Raw genomic sequence first — 20,804 nt, forward strand, 5'->3', positions numbered from 1 at the left:
TGAAAACTGTTGGCCTCTAAGTAGGCTTTAGCAAAATACTTTAATTGTTAAGAGTAGTATTTATGGCAAGGCAAAGAAATAAAGCAAGACTAAAAGTTTACTTGTAACACAGGAAAGTAGACTTACACATTTTAAGAAATTTCACTAAAAATTAAAACCAAAAGTGCTTCGTTAATTCAGTAAACCATGGAATTAATTAGAATGCCAGTTCCTCAATCGTTCTAGATAGTTGAAATTTTATTTTGTTTTTGTATATAAACTATATAGAAGAAAGTGTACTTTAAAAATATCAAAGTACTTACTTAAAATGTCATCTATATTCTCTGTATCAAGACTTGTTATTTCAGTTGTTACAGGAGTAAAAATCCAAGTAACCTGGAAATTTCAAAATAATGAAATTAATAAATGTTTCCCAAAAAGGCAAATAAAACAGTCTAAAAAGAAAAAGAAAATTTATGAATAGAGTTGGTTTCATTTGTTATTAACAAAATCATCCATCAATTGGTTTTAATCTTTATTAATCTATTCTACCTCACAACTAGATCAATGAAATTGGAGAAGTACAAATTCTCAAGCCTGTAAACTGGTCAAATAAGACTTCCTATACTTTCAAATATATAGAAGAGATTGTTTCTAAACAATTAAGTAAATTGAGAATTTACTCATCCTTTTACATTAATACTTTCAACAATTTTATCTTTACTGCACCATAGAAAAAAATTTACCAGATGATTATCAGTTTTGAAAGAATATAAACCAAAGCTAAGTTTGCTGATTCTATCCCTCCATGTTTTTAAGACAGAACAAAATAATGAAGAGGATTCAAGAAAGTCTTTTCAAATTGTGACCCTAAAAGCCCTTCTTGCCTCATATTCTGTTACTGGTGTTATGTGAGAGGCTATCTTAAAAGGAGAGTGAGAATGTTTTTAACTTTAACTTATCTGAGACCAAAGTTCAAGTTTGTCAAAGAAAATCTCAATCTGCCAAAACAAAGATACAATTTTAAACTAAACTAGCAACCGTTTATTATTTTTAAAGGTAAATTTTTTTGTACTTTAGGTTCTATGTTTAATACACTATGTATCTTGATGCCTGAACAGTTTTTTGTTCAAACCAGAGTTTGTGTTTGGAAATTCATTCACTGAACCACTGCTCTTTATTGAGTGACCAACTAATGTCAGGCCCTGATCAAGGTACTAAAAACTACTCCACTATCCATCCTTTTCATGGTCACTTCGGTCCTCACAAGTTACAACTCAAAAATTTTATAATTTATCAACAATTCAACTTCTAAATAGTATAAAGAAATGTGTTGATGCCGGTATATAAATAAGTCCAGCTAATTATTTTACATATTTCTATAAATTTATAAAAATCATTTGTAAAAATCATTTACAGAAATCAAATGAAAAAATCACTTCTTAGAAGCCTAACACTAGTTTTATCTTTAAGTTATCATAATAGTGTAGCCAATAGCTAAGTAGTATTTCTACCAGCAACCAATAAATAATATTCTCCGAAAAGCTAGAGAATTTAAAATCCTTAAATATATAGCTTATATAACTAATTTCATTATTCTCGACCTCAAAAATTGTAAAGATCAGACTTCTCTCACTATTAATTATAATTAGTCATTTCTCACTATCTATATCTCAATTAACAGATCCTCCTCTTAGTGTATGACTAGCTCTAGACAACTATATAACTTTTAAAAGATAAACTGAGACATATTAAAATTCTTAAGAGTTTATTTGAGCAAATATTGATTCAAATCAGGAAGCCACCAATCTAGCAGATAGGAGCTCTAAGGTATAGGAGCTGTACAAAATATAAGGTATAGGAGCTGTACAAAATATAAGACTTTTAAAGGCAGAAGGGAATAGGAACAAGGAAGTTATTATACTAGGCAAAAAAGTGAGTTAGTGATTGCAAAGTTACTTTCCTTTAGAGGATGACACGAGTCTATCAAGCAGACTACCTAACTAGTCTATCTGATCAGGCAATTCTTGATTGAGTGGTTTAGGATTCCATTTCTGGAAGAGCCTAAACTGTATTTCTTAGTTTGGTGATGTGGGCTTGGCATAAGTGACTCCATTTGGGGCCTGCTGTCTTGTTTTTAACAAACCCAATTATTTTGGTCTGCAAGATTTTAGAGTGGATTGTGTACTGAAGAAAAACTCGAGATGATGCAAAAATAGTATCATAAAGCAACAAAATAAGTCATTATCAAAGTCAAGTCATTAGATAACTCAGTAGTCATTTTCAGAGTGTCTAATAGGTACTGAGGGCACAAATGCTTCAGACAAGATTTGCTCTACCTCAAGAAGCTTTCAAACTATTGGTGGTGTAATGAGGAGAGAAAAATGTGTAAAATAAAGATATAATAATGGTCTTCAGTTGTATAATCCAAGAAAGCTCATTTTTGAATAGTTACTGCCTATCAAAACATATGTTTACAGAAAACTATATTCTAAATTTAATGACTTTTTACATGCTAGATAACAACAAAAATGAAGCAACAATCAATTTGGCTGTATTAAATGGGTAACAATTACTTAAGAAACACTGCTCATAAACATAAAACTGATAAGACTATTCAGCTAAGTCTTGTGTTTAAGAGGGCCCAAAGCAAAAAAATTATAGCTGACCCAATAATCTCTCCTCCCCATAGGGCATAAAGGAGGCATTTTATCATTAACACTTCTATTAATATGCAGTATGAAGGGAAAGACAAGTTGTTTATTTGAATTGTTAGCAAGCTCCTCTAGTCTGACAAATGCCTTTTTTTCATGTCAGCCCTGGGCAGAAACAAGATTCTCCTGGGGAAACATCTTTATGTGTCAAATGCTATAGTGCTTAAGTAAAATAAAGACAAGTAGCTCTAAACCAAGGAGAGAAGAGGGTATCATTAATTTAATTTTTTAAGTTAGACTTGAAGTAAGCTTTTAAATTTATTTTTTTTAAAGAAACAACAAAAATGTACATAAAAATTTTTTAAGTTAGACTTGAAGTAAGCTTTGAAATTTATTTTTTTTTAAAGAAACAAAAACGTATATAAAAATAGAAGATATTAGTAGACATGAAAAATACAGCCTAATGATGGACTATTTAGGTAACATAAATATATAGACATAAATATGAACTATTTTACAAATTGGATATTCTCTTCAGTTCGTTCGTTCCCTTTCTTGCCAAGAAAACTGTGAGAGATCTCCAATCATTTTATAGAATTCATTAGATAAATCCTGTACAAAATTAAACATTCCAGCCTGATAGGTCTAGTGATCTTATATAAAAGGTACGTCAATGAAATGGTAAATATTGCACCCAAATTGATTTAAAAAAAAGTGACAGGTTAACTTTAAATACAAGCGTATTCAGCAAGTAAAGAATATTTTCTTCTATTAGATAGTTTTTAAACTTTGAGGTATCTTTGGGAACTAAAAAACTTTCTTTTCCTTAAATTTCCCTGTACCTTCCATGACCACCTAACTGGCTAGTGATGCCAGTACACTAGGTATAGTTCCATACCATTTTTGAAGCCACGCAGCAGGCCAGCTGCTTTCCCAAAACATGGCCCACAATTTTTCTGCTTCTATCTCTTTGCGTGCATGGTTTCCTCTGCCTGGTGTGTCCTCTCGGACTCACTACTACAAGCATAATCAATCTTTCAAGCACTAATTCCCTCTTCCATGAAGCTTTGTGTGGTTTTTCTGGTAGAAAATGCCTTCTCTTTCTCAAAAGCCTGACCTACTCCATAGGGACAGAAAGAGAGAAAATGTAGGCTAGGGAAATGGGAGTTACTGCAAAATTAAAATTCTCTCTAGGTTAAGTCATCAAGTTGAAACAAGGTACAATAAAAAGATGATTACAAGTTAAAGATAGTATTTACAAATCCATTTTGGAAAGATTATTAAGCACTCTCAATGTTAGGTAAAACTTCAATTGTTACACTATTAACATATCTACATGCTATATCACTAGCACATACAAAATGCTCTGGCACTCACTGCTAAGCTATTCCTCTTAAAACGCAACAAAACAAAAACATTAACTGAACAAGACACTAATCCAACAGGATCTTCTTCAGAAGTATGAACTAACATCAATAACAAATATTAGAAATGAATCATAAAAGCTTCTGTTCATAATTTTATAAATAAATAAATCTTCCTAGTACATTAAGACTATTCAAATCTTTACCATTTGAATATACCCTTAACGGAAACAACTATGACACTCCCTGAATTGATTATCTCCCTTCGATCCAACCTGCCCAAAGAGGCCAGACTAATCTTTTCGAATGCTGCTTTGCATATATCAATTCTTCTGCCCAATAAAAACTTCCAAGAGTATTTCACTGTCCACAGTATAAAACTCCTTAGCCTGGTATTTAGGGCCATTCAAAAACTAGCTTTCCTAAGTCACATCCTACTGTACTCCATTTATAATCCATACTCTAACCAACATAAACTATAGTTAGAGTAACCAATCTAGTTGGCCACATACTCTAGCTTGTTTGAGACAAAACCTGTATGTATATGACTGTTGCTTGGGAATATTATTATGAGCACTACCCCTTTCAAAAGGGTCCCAGTTTGGGCAATAAATTATATGGTCACCCTGCAGTAGTCCCTTGGCAATTGAGAGGAATTGTAACAAGCTCTTCATAAATCCTGAATTACTAATAAGCATATAATGCTCTACCATATACAGTAAAATGAAAATTGGAATAAGAGTGAACAGAGAAGAATACAGATGGATTAAGATATGAATGTTAAAACAATCACTAGCTTCATTCATTGACTTGAAAAACTAGGCTCTTAGCAGGGGTATAAAATCAGTAACTCAGAAAAATTACTACATGACCCTTCAAGGGTCACCTGCACATGATCCAAACTCCATAAATTACAAATTCAAGAATGCAGGGGGTCTACAGTACTTGCAATTTCTAAAATGTGTCTTATTATTTTGCCTCCACACTTTGCTCATGCAGTTTCCTCTCTAAAAGAACAGCTAGGAAAGCCTATCTAGTTTTCAAGACCCAATTCAAAAGCCATCTTCTCTATGAATGCATTCCTGAGGGACCCAGACAACAGCAATTCATCTCTCTCCTCTGAAGCCCCAAAGCACTTTCTGTAGGGTGTTAACAATACTTTCCACGCGGGTTATTTATGCCGTCTTACTTCCTATACGAGACTTTGAGTACCTTGAAAGTAGAGACTACACCTTATTCAATTTTATATTTCACAGATCACTTACTACAGTACACTGTTTATACACAATAAGCACTCAGATATGTACTAAGTGAATGAATGAGTAGATTATGATAATACACTAAGAATTTAGAGGGGTGCTGGAGTTGCGAAAAGGAGGAAAAATATTCATAAAAGGATAGCTTCAAGGCTCTTATAGTGCCTTTTAATATGTTTGAGGACAATAAAGTTTAATAAAATAAGAATGAAGTCTATATTAAAACCTTTTTAACAATGTGGTGGTGAAAAGTGCAACACTTAGTGATGATCCACAGACTCAGAATTAGTCGCGATCTCAAAAGTGATCTTCCTACCCACTGCAGAAACCCCGCTACCTCACCGTTTAAGAGCTGTCATGAGTCCCTGGTAATAGCTTCTTCTGGTTCCCCTAGCTGTTCTCTGGCATGATATCCAGACACTTCAGCATATAGAAGACTCACATTTAAGAACGGATATGTTACATTCGTGGATAAAACTCCAATATTTCTTGTATTGTCCTATTTTAAGGTTGTTAATTCAGTCATGAAAAAATGATTTCGGACTTTCAGGATCAGAAGCTAATAAAGTATCAGGTAGAAGAGGTTATTAAATATATATATGTATATATATAGTTAGCAAAATTTATAGTCACAAAAGCATTTGCTAGGCTTTGCTTAAGTGTTTTATTAGAATATCTTAGTGTACTTTTGTGAAATCCTTCATTTACCTCCTTTTCTGTTGGGAGATTCTCAAAGCCCTTTACAAACTATGTCTCTCCTATAGCAAGAAATAAGTAATGTACCAGGCAATAGCTCCCTTCCATTTCTAATCCAGATTGACAAATCAACTTCCCACCTGAAGTCTCAATGCCATGGGACCCAGACTGCTTCCCATCCCTGGGGCCACTTCTCTCACCCTCAGTTTTGCATTAAGCTGGCAGGCAACAAAAATGCTTGGAGGTTTGCAGTTGGCTGCAAGGAGATAAGAGATATAAAAGGTCCCAGGAGCAAAGAAGCTGAGGCTGACAGGCACTGTAAGAACCTTGAAACTGAGTATCAATCAAGGCACATCTCACTGTTAGTATTCCCAGAAGCATTATAATGAACTAGAAGTTCAAGGAGAGGGGAAAAATAGGACTAGGTATAGAATAACACTGGATAGCTACTTTAACCCTTATATTGTTCAGTGATACAACCAACCTTCCAATAATATCAGTAAAATCCATTTCGGACAAGCCAGAACCGATCTGCTTTTATAAAGAAACATTAGAACAATTATGACATTCTTCATTAAATAAATCAAAATATTGTGGGCACAGGCATGTTTGGAAAAACAAATTCTCTGCAAAAATAATTCAAATATAGATAATATAATCCCTAAACTCAAATTCTCCTAGTAAAAACAAACATAAGGTAAAAGGAAAAAATTGTTGCAATTCATAATTTTCCTGCCTATTAACTATCTGATTGTGCATGGATTTCCACTAAAAACTAAAGTCATCTGTGTTTTGTTACTTCATTTTCTATACATACTCTGGAACCCTGGGCAGGGGAGGAGGAGCAGGCAGAGGAGGAGGCGCGGGGTGGTGGTGGTGGTGGTGTGTGTTTTTCATCACTGTCTCCAGATTAGTACCTTGCACTGGATCTTGTAACAGTCCCGAACAAATACTTGCAAATGAATGCCAAGAGAAAATTATGATGGCTCTCTTTGTACTCCACTGTAATTCTTGCCCAGGATGCATGATAAAAGAAAGTTCCCTTAAGAAAGTTTACATACATGTTGGTACATACATTCTTTTGTTAAGTCACTCATTTGTTCTACAAATATTTCACTGAGACATCTGTTATATGCTAGTCCCCATACTGGGCACTAGAGATAAGAGTGTGAATAACATTATATAAATGATATCTAGCACAATCATAAAATTTAACAAGTTCACTTGCAGATTAAAACAGAAGATTCTCTCAAGTATTTTAAGAGTCATCCATAATTTCAGCAAAGTCATTATCTATTCTCAAAAGAGGACAACTACTGGGCACTGAACAATGAGAATTACATGTCATACGCCCTCCTTTTTGCTTAGGCTTTCAAGAAATTTTAGGTTAATCTTAATGTAGAACAACTGCATTGACACTGTTACTGACCATCTAACGACCCTAAAAGTGGACAACCCAATATTAATGCTTCTTGATAGGATGCAATAGGAAATAAAAAGTACCACTTGTGAAGTATTCTCAACACCTCCAAACTGAACCTGGCCTCAATTTAATCAGCCCAGAAACTAGTGTATAGGAAGCAATCACGTAAAATGACACCATGAGGATGAAAGTGGCCATGTCAAAATATAGAAAATTTATAGGAAAAATGACAGTCTATCTTTGTTTGGGCTGCCCCCAGAAGTGGATCCTGAGACAAGGAGTTGAATACAAGCAGCTTATTTGAGAGAAAAAGGAAATACTCATGGAGAAATGGGGAAGTAGAATGGGGAAGAAAGCCAATATACAATATAATACAGTGAACTAAATATCAACGTTTTCACTTTTAAAAAGTTTTTTCAACGTTTATACCAAATAGACTGTGATATCTCCCAAATTATATAATTTAAATTCCTTAACTCTCTTCTATGTGAAGAGAATGAGAAGAAAAAATCTCCCACATATGTGCAAGAATACCTTTATTTCATTACTAAACAAGTGACCCTGACTGCTTTTTGGTGAGTCAACAGCTTTCAGTGAAAAACTGTTCTTCAGTGAAACCTTTGGTTTCTTATTTCCATATTCACTTAGTTCTAGAATGACTTTCAGGCTTTCTAATTTCTTATTCCTGAGCATTGTGTTCTAAGGTAAATATATTTTTATTATTGAATCCAACCAAGAATGAATCCATTATTCTATATGCCTAATGTATAAATACACGGCTTACTTCTAAAATCTGTATCTTCGTAACTATATTGTGACTTCTACCTAAACCAATTCTAAATGTCAATCAGAAGTAGTCCATGAAAAGTCTATAGACTTGCTGAGTTACCTATCCTAATTAAGTGGTCATTAGAAGAAAGAATCCTCAATGTTGCCCCATATGCCAGATAGTTTTAATTAACTTTGTAAAGCAGATGGGTTTGTCTTTCTCTCATTTGGTCTAAAATCCCCCCAGTGACAGTCTCCAAGCTTTCATATATATTACTGGTCATTACTTCATGACCTCCATCACTATCACGTAGTAGTTTAGCTTTCTAAGCACTTCTACCAAAAAGTAAAGAGGGAATGACCTTGGTTTGTTAAAAGGAAATCCAAATTTAGGAATCTATCTCCCTGGTGCACTCTGTCTCCCTTTTCTTAGCTGTCATGAGATAGAAGAAAAGAAAGAAGTAACAAGCATTGGCACAATTAGGAATTAATAATATCGGAAATGAAAGAAGGGACATCGCTATAGATTCAATGGACAATAAAAGAATAATCGAGGAATACTATGAACAACTCTATGCCCACAAATTTGGTAACTTAGATGAAATGAACCAATTCCTTGAATGACACGATCTGCAGTTAGAATAGAAGACATCTTCTAAAATCTTTGCTTGAGGACTAGCACTCACATTATTACAATGAAAGAAATCACTTTTAAATAGAAAAAAAAAAAAAAACCCCACATAATTCATCCTATAGCAAGAATTCCAGTAAGAATTCTACTCCCAAAAAGATTTAAAAGATTCTTGGCCTGATTTAGGACAAATTAGCAAGTGAAAAAGTGACAAATCAATTCGCAATCAAATTAAGAGTGTGAATACCAAAAATATAGTACTCACTATTATATTTTATTTAAAACAGGAAAAAAAACAAGTCTCAATCAGCCAAAGTTCACATCCTCTATTGTTGTGGGATGAGGATAATCTTTCTATTTATCAGTAAGTGAAATGAATGCAGCAGTTCTAATGAACATTTTGTTTTCAGTAATTCAAAACAAAGTTTCAGATAAAGAGACTGTAGGCTAGACGCTAGACAGTCTTCTCAATGGAACTTTACCAGTAGTCAAATAAATGATCAAATGTGAAGGCCACAAAAATATATTTTATAATTTCAAATTTTGTTTTCAACATCATGAAATGTAAAGACAGCATTGAAATATAGGGAAACAAGGGCCTGGACTGGGGTGGAAGAGATCTGGGGACACACAGGTCATGATGACAAACTTAAGGGTTGAAAAGCTCATAAACTATAAAGATTACTCAGCTATAAATTATCAATATTATTATTTAACTTATCATTACCTTAGTCAATCCCTTAATTCCCATCAGCTTCTGTGGCCTCTATTAGGTCAAAATAGTAGTTATTTAGAATTACAAAGCTGAAGTTTATCAATATTCTCCTCCCACCTCACGGAGGACTCTTCTTGACAGCATCCCTTGCAGAATGGCCATTTAGCCTCCAACTGAACCCTTGCGATGAAGGAGAGCTTACAGGAAAAACCAAGCCACTATAAAGTTGCACCACTAGAAAGTTTGACCTTACCAGGCTGAACATCTGCTCACCTTTCCATTTTACACATTCATCACAATCCTGTCATGTACAGCTAACCAAGAACATATCCACCTACTCTTCCACAAGCTCATAGAAGTCCTCGGTTGAGAATTATGGGGATAGAAGCGCTGAACCAGGCAGGTAGGGCCTGCAGGGAATTCAAAAGCACATTCTGTCCTTCAAGAGCGTCACAACCATGCATGAAAAGTTAGCACACAAGATATATAATTCAAGTACTGTAAGGCTTACAGAAAGCATACTGGAAAAATTAGAGAAGAGGCAGAAAAAAGACAGAGTACTGTATGGGTTAGAAGGGCAGAGTAGTTTCTGTGGATGAAGTAAGTAGCAAAGCCTGGCTATGGAAGTTCACGTAGTACAGTAATAGAAGATAAAATCAGAAGGTTAGGCTGGGGCCAGGTTGTTAAAGAAAAAAACCAAAGTGTTAGAAGAGTAAGAGTAAGCCAGATAGAGAGGTTGACATCTACTGTAGCAGAAAAGAATAAGCAAAAGGTGATTTCTCAGTAAGAGAGGAGCACAAAGACTTCAAGATTTAAGGAAGATTAGTGTTCCATTCTTCATGGTAGAGACTGGGGAGAGGTAAGACTATACAGCTAAGAGAATACAATGGTAATCCAGGGAAGGGAAACAAGGGGCTGGACTGGGGTGGAAGAGATCTGGGGACACACAGGTCATGATGACAAACTTAAGGGTTGAAAAGCTCAATGAGCCAAAGTTATAAACCTAGGTGACTGGCAGAACCACAAGAGGAATGACCACTTTGGAGAAAGAATTTCTGTGAAGTCACTGACCTTCTTCAATTTCACTAGTTAATATGCCTTGTCCAATCAATGGCAGTGATGAGGTACTTCCAACCAAATAGCATGAAGGGTATGGAAATGGTATTTGACTACTTTTCATACCCAGGACTAAAGCACCAAGAAAGTAACCAAGCCCAAGGCACTAAGCAAAGCACTAATAGACTCCCAAGCTACTCCCATCTTTAGAGAGGCAATAGTTAAAGCTGTGAGTTAAAATGACTGGATGACAAGATGCGATGATGGGAAGGGAGAAAAGCAGCTCTCTTAGGCAGCTCATTAGAGAATATCCACATTTACCTCCTTACTGTCTTCTGTCTCTTAAAAGTAGGCCTTTTCCCTTTCCCCAACCAATGAGGAGGAGAGAAAGAAACAGAACAAACTACTGGAGCATAAAAGCAGGGAGAACAGCATTCAAGAAGAAATGGCGTAAATAACAATATCAAACGCTTATAAGAGTTATGAGCATAAGACTTTCCAAAGGGTAGTATAATTCACACTTAGTATAATTCACACTTAAGGGGCTACTGTTACCCTTGGCACATATCACAATCATTTTTAAAAAGTTAAATCATGTTCGGTAGGCTTCAGTAAGGCAGATAACAGCTCCTCTAATTACTAACTTTCGATCTACGAACTTAAAAGTTTCCATGCAAATCAAACAAAATCACATAGACTCTGCCTGCCACCAACAGGTGAAATTAGTCACCTTTTGTATGATGTATCACTCTAAACTAGAGCATTACCAAACATTATTTCAGAACCTAAATAAAGAGAAATGCTTCTCTGTATTTTTGAACAATTTCCGACCAAAAAAAAAAAAAAAACTGTTACACTCACACACACATTTGGCTTGTTTGAACGATATTGGCTTTATTTACCTACAAAAAAACTTAACTGGTATAAATTACTCCAGTCCTAACAACGGGTTAATAAAATTTGATAATACAAATGTCCTGTATTTCTCTTATAAGAAATTGTACCCTGAAGATACCTTTCTTCCCTCCCTAAACTAAAATCACTTAAACGACCTAAAAAAAAAGTACATTTTAGGCCACTAAGAAAATATTTTCAATCCCATCTTTACAATATTCAGGGACATTTATTAACTTAGTACAGTGTCTCACTCGTTGTCAATAGGTTCTGTGACTTTAAGGGAATCGCAATATAACAAAACCAATTTTACCATAGGCTAACTGATATAAACCAGAGTTAAGTTCATATGGCATCTTATCAACTTTATAATGAAATCACACTGAACAAAAAGACATTATGCCAATAGGTTCTTATCAAATATCTTCATCACTGTATCTAAATTCCGAAAGATTTGTTATATCCTTATTTTTCAGCAAACCTAGGAACAGATTTAGCTTAATGGCCAAAACTAGCTAAAAGTAGATATTATAAATGCTATGTATAAATAATGTTACACTCCACTGGAAGCGATATTTAAGGGATAACTATGGTATATGTAAGTTAGGCTTAAAGGGACAAATGAAACTGTATAACAAGCAATTTGAAATTTTCCAAATTTACACAAATAGAATTTTTATTTTTGCATCTTTTCAGTGCCCCAAAATCTGCTGTGATAATCTCTTCCCTTACTAATAACTCCAACTAGAGCAAGATTATATATTTCTAAAGAATTGTCAGCATTTTCCATATATCTAGTCAATTACAACAGTCAGAGACATTTTTTGAATGGTTTTGAATGTATAAAGTAATAGAAATGATGCTTTTCTACATGGAGCAAATGATACCTTTCAAGCAGCAGAGCATAAAGCATGTTTCCCCACTTTCATTTATACCACTTACAGGAATTTATTTGTTTTTGTATTAAAAGCAGAAATGCATATCAAGTTAGATTTTATTTCTATAAATCACAGTAACATTTGTTACCATTTTAATAAGACTATGTCATAAGTTACCAAGGGAAAGAGACAAGTTAATAAGCACTTTAAGAAACCGCTAATATTTAGAATCAGACTTTTAAAATAAAAAGCTTCATCCATTTATTCATTTCAGAGGGTTAAAAAGGTAGAGCAAGCACAGAACTATCTTCCTCCAAGGTACTTTCTCCATTTCATAATGATGTTTCCATCTATTTGACAAGATTTCCTTCTCTATTTTATTACTTTACAAAACAAAACTATGTCCTATATGCCAGATGATGCAAAGTACTTTACGTATATCTTATCCTTATAACCTTGTAAAATAATTGTTCTCACTCTTAAAGTAGAAAATTTGAGGGTCAGAAAGATATAGAAATTTGCTTAATATCACACAGCTATAAAGAGGTAGATCCAGGAATGAACTAGGACTTTCTGGCTTTGAAGTCACTCTATCTTCTAGTATTGTCAGTTATCCTGGAAATTCTGACCCCAGAACTATTTCTATAATGCAGCAAGTCTCCCTAATAGGGATATACACTGCATAACTAGGCTTCTGGGGAAAGAATCCAAGTAACAAACATATGCTTGAAGTCATGCGAAAATATTTCAATGTAACAACTTACATTTACTGTTTACAAACATATATATTATTTTTTACATCGTCACAGCAACTCTGAAGCTGAAGCAGGAATTATCCTTGTTTTATAAATGAGGAAAATGAAATGTTGCAGTAAGTGCAAATATTAGTTAAATGATAAGACTCAAACAGGCTAAGTGACTTGTCCAAACTAGTGACTGAACAGGGTTCAAATCCATGTCTCTTTTAATTCTAAAATCAATAGCCTGTGCAACAAAAGACAACTGTTTCCATAAATTTTCATTATTTATACTGAATTTCAGTACAAAACTAAGTACAGTTATAAAATGGAGCTAGGCAGATAACTCATTTGCTCAAAAGTCACATTGTTAGGCTGCTTTTGTTAGTACAATAATGATGGTGCAATTGTCAGCATTAGAAGACCACAGGGGCTGGAAACGAGTCATGCCAGCTCATTACTTCAGTGCATACAACATTAATATCATTGGATGGACAATTTGAAAATTACGAAAAAGGGGGAAATGATTCATTCATTCACTCACTGATTCCCTCATCTAAAGGATATGAGTTGAGCACCTAATATGTGGCAGAAACCAGAAAAGTTTAGGTGCCTACAGTGTACCATGGTCACATTCACAAAAAGTCTCATTTTGTCTTCCCAGAACTCTGCAGATGTCTTTATCCCCATTTGATAGGTGAAAAAATGGAAGCTCAGAAAGGTTAAATAACTTTCAAGTTAAGTGGTCAAGCCAGGTATCATTTCCAAGTTATATGAGTACAAGTACACCTACATACATGGGCATCTTCTCCTCCTATATTCCCATGTAACCAATGGTCTACCAGTCTATGTCAGGATCAAACAAGAGCAAGGGCCCAACCCTACCCTGTTCAAAATGTACATGTTACTATTAAAAGTCCTTTCAAATACACAAAGAAAAAAATGGAAGGATATTCGGTTGACCTTGAACAACACGGATTTGAACTGTGTGGGTACATTAATACCTAGTGTTTTTTTCCCCAATAAATATATATAGTACTATAAATGTATTTTCTCTTATACTTTTTAATAACATTTTCTTTAGCTTACTTTATTGTAAGAATACAGTACATAATACAAATAATATATGAAATATGTGTTAATTTGTCATCAGTAAGGCTTCCAGTCAACAGTAGGCTATTAACAGTTAAGTTTTGGGGGCATCAAAAGCTATGCATGACCGTCAGCTGTGTGGAGGGTTGGTACTCCTAACTCCCATGGTGTTTGAAGGTACACTAAAATGTCATCAGTGGCTGGGGTATGCACTTTTTTCTACATTATGCTTTTCTGTACCATGAAAGTATATTGCTTTCAGGAACCAAAAAATATATCAGAGAATCTTTTAACATTTTAAGTTATTATAACTACAGGTTATGAGCCATCCCGTCACAGACAGACAATATTTTTAATTTAGCATATCGGGGGCACCCTGGGGTAAATAGTTAAAGCTACTCCCAGCAGTGGCACCTTGGCCAACGGCTAAGGAAATCAATATTACCAGCAACCTTGTGAGGAAGTTCTACCTTATTGGGTCAGATTGGCAATTTTTAAAAAAATAAAATAAAGCAGATAATAGAAAATAAAATATCAGCAAACAACGTACATAGTAAGAATAGTTTTGCAAAACATATGTTTTAGCTACATGACTTAGTCTTCTAATATGCTGCAACTTATTCACAGTATGAAAACCACACTGTCCTCCTTGCCTGAGACAGTCCCACATTAGGAACTTTGCATTGGCTAATGCCTCTGCCTGGAAGGCTCCTCCCCCAAGAAATTCAAATAACTAATTCTCTCACCTTCAAGGATCACCTTCTCGGTGATGCTTACAAACCACAACAGTGCATTCCTGATCTGCCTTACCTTAGCTCTACCTTTACTTTTTTCCATACACTTAGAATTATTACTGAGCACTCAACCTGTATAAGGTATTGTACTAGAAAATAAGATCTAAGAAATTGTGATTCCTTTTTACCATTTTTTTATTCCAAAAATCACAGAAGCATGCAATTAACCCCTCCTATGAGTCAGATATAATATTTGCATTATTTTTCACAAGTTAATGGGCAAGATAACAAAGGTAAAAAGTGGCAGATGCAAGAGTTGAGCTCAAATGTGACTCCGAAACTAAATATTCTCCTGAAAGTTATCTCTTTAGTCAACAGACTTTCAAGTATCATTAAGGGAAAAATACTTCACATTACTTCTAAGAACAGAGTATAGGCACAATACCCTAAGAACAGAGTATAGGCACAATTAAATAAATTAAACATGTAAAACATGCTTTAAAATGTAGCATGTCTTTTTTTTTTTTTTTTAGTTCTGAAGCAAAATTAAGGCCTCTGAAACTGTTAATCCAAAGATTAAAGGACCAAGTATTTTACAACACTAGAACTCTTAATTGTGAGCCTATCACAAGACTTTTTATGAGACCGTTCTTATAGTAAAAACTGATGCTATCTAGAAAGCTTGAGGAATGCGTTGATCTGAGTAGCTGTTTTCTAAGAAATTACTTTGACTAAGTAGCTCTTTATTCTTTAGTTCTTTCAGAATGTGAGGTCACTATAGAAGTGTGAGCTTGTCACCAGCTAGCAGAGATTTTATTGCAATTGGGCCACAATCATAGTAACAAAAGTGAAAGGAATTCAGAATGTCTAAATTTCTTCTCTCAAGATAACTCTAAATCACACTTGAAATTTGTTCTTTCCTCAAAGAGATAGACTTCAGTGCTGCGTCAGTAATTTTCTAAAAGTTGGCATTTCTCCATTTACTAAAACTTCAAATACAATAAAACAGTAAAGCAGCAGGCGTGGAACTATGAGAATATCTTGTCCAAAGGACTGAAAAATTTTAACTTTGTTCAGTATTTTATTTTATAGACTTATTCATGATCTTTCAATAAATCATACTTTCTTTACATTTTAAAGTTGGCTCAAATTTCGTAGAAAACTGTTTTAAATATTCACCTATCTTCATGAGCTCCTATAACTTCTGGCCATTTTAAAGCAGGCAGAAAGAGATGCACATTCACTTATGAGTTTACCAAATTAGAAGAGTAAGCTCCTGGCAAGGGTATCCTTCTGATATCTGAGACAAACCATAACAATAGGCCATATTTTTACAGGTAATTTTACTAACTAGAGGTTATGTTCTTATTCAACAAATTTTCTTCTAAAGTATCATTTCTATAAATGTCACCCTCAAAAAGGATTTTATCACAGAGACAAACTGCAAGTCCTCAAATCACAAAGTTACAGCTCTATTCCATTTGAATGTCCATAACACTTCCAAAACATTCTATTTAATCCCAATTTTTAGTTAAAAAAAAATAAGCCTCAAGAAGGAATATGATTTGCCCTAAGTGACCTTGTAGAAGAATCAATACTAATGCTCAAACTTTCATTTTCTAATTTTAACTAGTATTCCCTGGTGCCTCCCTAAATTTGCTATCAGACAACCAAAAGCCAAATCTGTGCTCACTGATAAGACTACTGACATTTTCCAGGTTACTGATGTCCCTTGGACAGGCAAGATGTATGTTCAAGCTTTGAAACGCTTGAGGCATTTTCCTCATTCTTTACCACCTTTGTCTTGCTTTCTAAAATAGAGTAAGAGTAAAGCTCTAGAACAGCACTATCCAATGGCACTTTGTGCATGACAGAAAATGATAGAGAATGATAGAAAAATTCCATAAACTGTGTTGTTCAATACCATAGCCACTAGCCACATGTGACTACTGAGCGCTTAAAATGTGGCTCCTATAACTGAGGAATGGAATTTTATATTTAATTTGAATACATTTAAAATTTAATTTTCTAAATTTAAATTTACAACACAACTCTAGACAACTTTCGTCATTATAACTGTATGTGATCCACTCATGGTTCTTATATCTCTTTCTACCTACTGAACTTAGCAAGACACTAACGATAGAGTCCCATATAAATAAAAAGGGTTCCAATTTCTTTTTACTAGGGTCAAAAATTCTTCTGATTCCTAAAGACCTTTTTCTAGAATCTCTTAAATCCAATTACCAAAGATCCCACTACTAGACTCTGATAATCTAAGGAAGAAATGGAAAAAAACTGGCACTCTACTATTCACCCAACAGTTTTCCATAACTCAAATACTACTAGAATTTTTTTGAGATGGCTTCTTCCTTCTTTTCATTGCTTTTCTTTATTATATTAGCAATGTTCATGTCTACAAACTCAGATGACTAAAACTAGATACATTAAAGTATAATGCTAAAAATTCTACATAAATGAGAAAATCACGGGGCTGGAGTAACCACAGAGATCGTGACCACAATATCACCAAGAGAATCAAGGCAGTTAGAATTTGATTTGTCTTCTCGAGGACAGAACCAAGACCTGAGACCCATGGCATTACACAAGAGACTTCTCCAGAGCGGCATTTCCCCCTTTCTTCTTGAATGGAGTAATTGGAATGCTGGTGAGAATCCACTAAAGACCAAGATCTTTATTTTGGCTACGGTAATAATAAGCAGTTCTAATGGAAACTGGCCAAAGGATGTGCTCGCTTCTTTAGAGCCAACTGTAACATCTGGCCATGTCAGGAAGCCAGATACAAAACTTCTTAAAAAAAAGGAAAACAAACAACAACAACAAAACCACAAACGAAAAAACAAACATTCGTGTTAAAGACTTATTAAGTGATTGAACACCTTTTATCCATTCCATTCAGGACTGAAATTTAACCCATCAATTTAACCCTTCAAGGCCCTACATTCATCTTTCTTCAAGACTGATTCTCACATTGTGATGTACGTAATGCCTCTTTCAAACATGTACAACTGTCCTTCTCATACTTTAATGGGCATATATGAATCAGCAGGGTACAATGTAAAAGAGCAGATTCTGACTAAGTAGGCCTAGGGATGAGGACACTAGAGAATGCTAGGTGATCCAGACGCCTAGGCTCACAACCACACTTCTGTGTAGCAAGATCTATAACCCACTTCTACAATACCTTAAGGGCATCTATCACTTTCCTTTCGAAATTCTAATTATTTACACACACATCTTCTCTCTCCACCAAATTATAAATTTCTTAGAAGCATGATATGAATCTCGATTATTTTTTTCTCTTTCACAGTAGATAGCAAACAGGCATTCAAATGACAGGAGGAAAGAATAATAGCAATGAAATAAAGTTCTTGCAGCCTGGGCCACAGATAGTTCCTCTCTACGGAATGAAAGGAAGGCTAAAGATCAATAAATGCTGTGAAAAGTCAAACTCTTTTTAAATACTTTAGATGAAAGAGCACAGCATTGGTCAATATCTGCGACGAAAGCATGCTATTCCTTACACTGGATAACAGGGTGAGGAGGCAAAGACCTGCAACTTGTTGTAAAGCTAGCAGATTTTGAGGAAATAATCAAATAATAAATCTATTAATTAGGGGAGATAAAGGGATATCCTTTATAAAAACCAAGACAGACTACACGAAGAACCACTGAATCATCAAATCTAATATGCCTATCTCCTAGACTAAAAATCTGAGTTAGGTCATTTATCCAAAGTTAAGGTGTTAAGTATACGAAAGACTTGGAACTTGTACATCGATGCCCTGACATCCAGTCCAGCATTCTTTGCACTATGCTATCTCTTAGACAATAAATGAACAGACAAAGTAATAACATTTGCATTGTTCTTAAACTGAACGTTGTGAGTAAGTACATCTATGCTGAATTACTGGAAGAAGTGAAAGTAAACATTTTTTTGAAAAATGATCAAATAACATGAACACTTACATTACATATGGAGAAATATAAATGATTAATAAATGGGAAAAATATTCAACTTTGATTGTAGTCAAAGAAATGTAAATTTAAATCCTTTACCATTTTTGGTCTACTAAATCGGCACAGATTACAAAAACACCCACTGACTGAAGAGCATGTGAGGAAATAAGCATACTCATACACTGTTGGCAGGAATACACATTGGTACAACTTTTCAGTAGAGCAACCTGGTACAATGTATCAGGAATCTTAAATAATAGACATATTACATGATCTAAGAAGTATAATTCTAGAAAAGTTACCTGATAATATATTTGGAGATTTGCAGTGAATATTATCGTATAGGTACCTTTTATAGATGTTTTATAATTTTTTTATTTTTCCCTAGGGAAATAATCACATTGAGCTTTTGTGTTTAGTTACCCATCCCAGAAAGAGTTTTTAGGCATAGAGTGATATGTTCCAAAATGCCTTTGAGATCAGGGAAAACTACTTGCCTACAAAAATTTAGGATTATATGTTTCAACTGTCATCTTATGAACACCACTGAGTCTGAATAGATCTAATTCTTTAGGACTGAGGTACAGTTTGCCTGAAAAAAATTACTGTAGTAAGAGAATATATGGCTTTTTAGAGTAGGCCATTTAAGGAAAAATGATGACCTCAGCTATGTGAGAACTTGAATATTCAATAGCTGCATATGAGAAGGAATAAGTGAAGTCTGAGAGGAGAAGTGAAGGAGGAGGAAGAAAGTACATTGGGGAAAATAAGAATATTTTTCAGACAGGAAAGATTCTGAGTAAGGAAGTTCCATCACTCAGACAGAATTACCAGTTAGATAAGTAACTCCAATTATGATTAGACAGATGTTTTATGTATATGAGCTAACTAGTATATGATTGTTAAAACTACTTTGGTAAACATTGTTCAAATTGAATCTAGTTTGTCTTGTACGTCTGGCTTATTAAACCTTTTCTTGGGCTTTATTTTCCAGCCCATTAATCTGTACAGGTACTCTCTAAAATGTATTCTAACTTTCTAATCCTCTACATTTACTTAGATAAATATACAAAATGTTAACTAGATTTTAGAATTATTAGAAAAAAATCCCTTTTTATATTTAACAGGATTTGTAGGTCTTCTATAAAAAGCAAGAGTTATTTCAAAATAAATGCTTTCTCCTTCTTAAACTTAGCTCTGCAAACAAATCCTAGGAAACTGAATCTGATGTAGTTTTCCTATTCGGTGTTTCAATTTTTCTTTCTAATGTCTTAAGAGTTTTTCCCTTTGTATTTTTTGGCAACCTAAAAGTAATTTCTGGCAGACAACTCATTTCAGGCCATTTTATGGATAAGATACAGAAAAGTATCTTATAATGTAATAACAATGAGTATTATCCCAGTACTCTCAAAGGAAGAGAATATATAATGAAATTACCAAGAACCAGCTCTATACAGAATATTTTCCTCCACATATAAGTCACTTATTGCTGTATAATTATAAGAAGTGTCTATAAGACCCTTTATCATTTAATAATACCATGTTTATATACAACTGTCAGTTCTCAAAAGTACTTTGACATCCCCTTTAGTTTTTTTATATTGCTTTTCCTCTGAAAAGGTCCAAGTGCTGTATGCGGGTTTTGAATATGACTTGCAAATCAGAGAGAAGGGGGGAGGAGGGGAAGACGGAAGGTGAGGGGGAGAAACTACACACAAATATTAAACATTTAATGTAATACGGTGAAATAAGCACAAATTGAAAGACCTCATTCAAGTCCTAGTGCTGCTGGTAACTAGCTATATGACTACTTCTGAGTCACTTAATTATGTTTCTTAAATTGTAAAGAAAATGCTTTTGACTTAATGTCCATCTTAAATTTGGCTTTTAAAAAATCTAGTACAATTAAACTTTTTTCAAATATTGTATTATAGTAACAACTCAAT

At 34.2% G+C, this 20,804-nt stretch overlaps 1 protein-coding gene across 1 annotated transcript in view; it reads right to left on the reverse strand.

The window, feature by feature from the left end:
- Nucleotides 1-20,804, reverse strand: part of ERP44 (endoplasmic reticulum protein 44) — a 69,798-nt gene that overhangs the window by 47,872 nt on the left and 1,122 nt on the right. The window contains exon 2 of the mRNA XM_011366265.1: nt 303-375. Within this exon, the coding sequence (XP_011364567.1) occupies nt 303-375 (73 nt within the window). The remainder of the gene's footprint in view (nt 1-302; nt 376-20,804) is intronic.

The sequence above is a fragment of the Pteropus vampyrus genome, unplaced genomic scaffold (assembly GCF_000151845.1).
Source record: "Pteropus vampyrus isolate Shadow unplaced genomic scaffold, Pvam_2.0 Scaffold123, whole genome shotgun sequence".
In the NCBI taxonomy this organism is placed as follows: domain Eukaryota; kingdom Metazoa; phylum Chordata; class Mammalia; order Chiroptera; family Pteropodidae; genus Pteropus; species Pteropus vampyrus.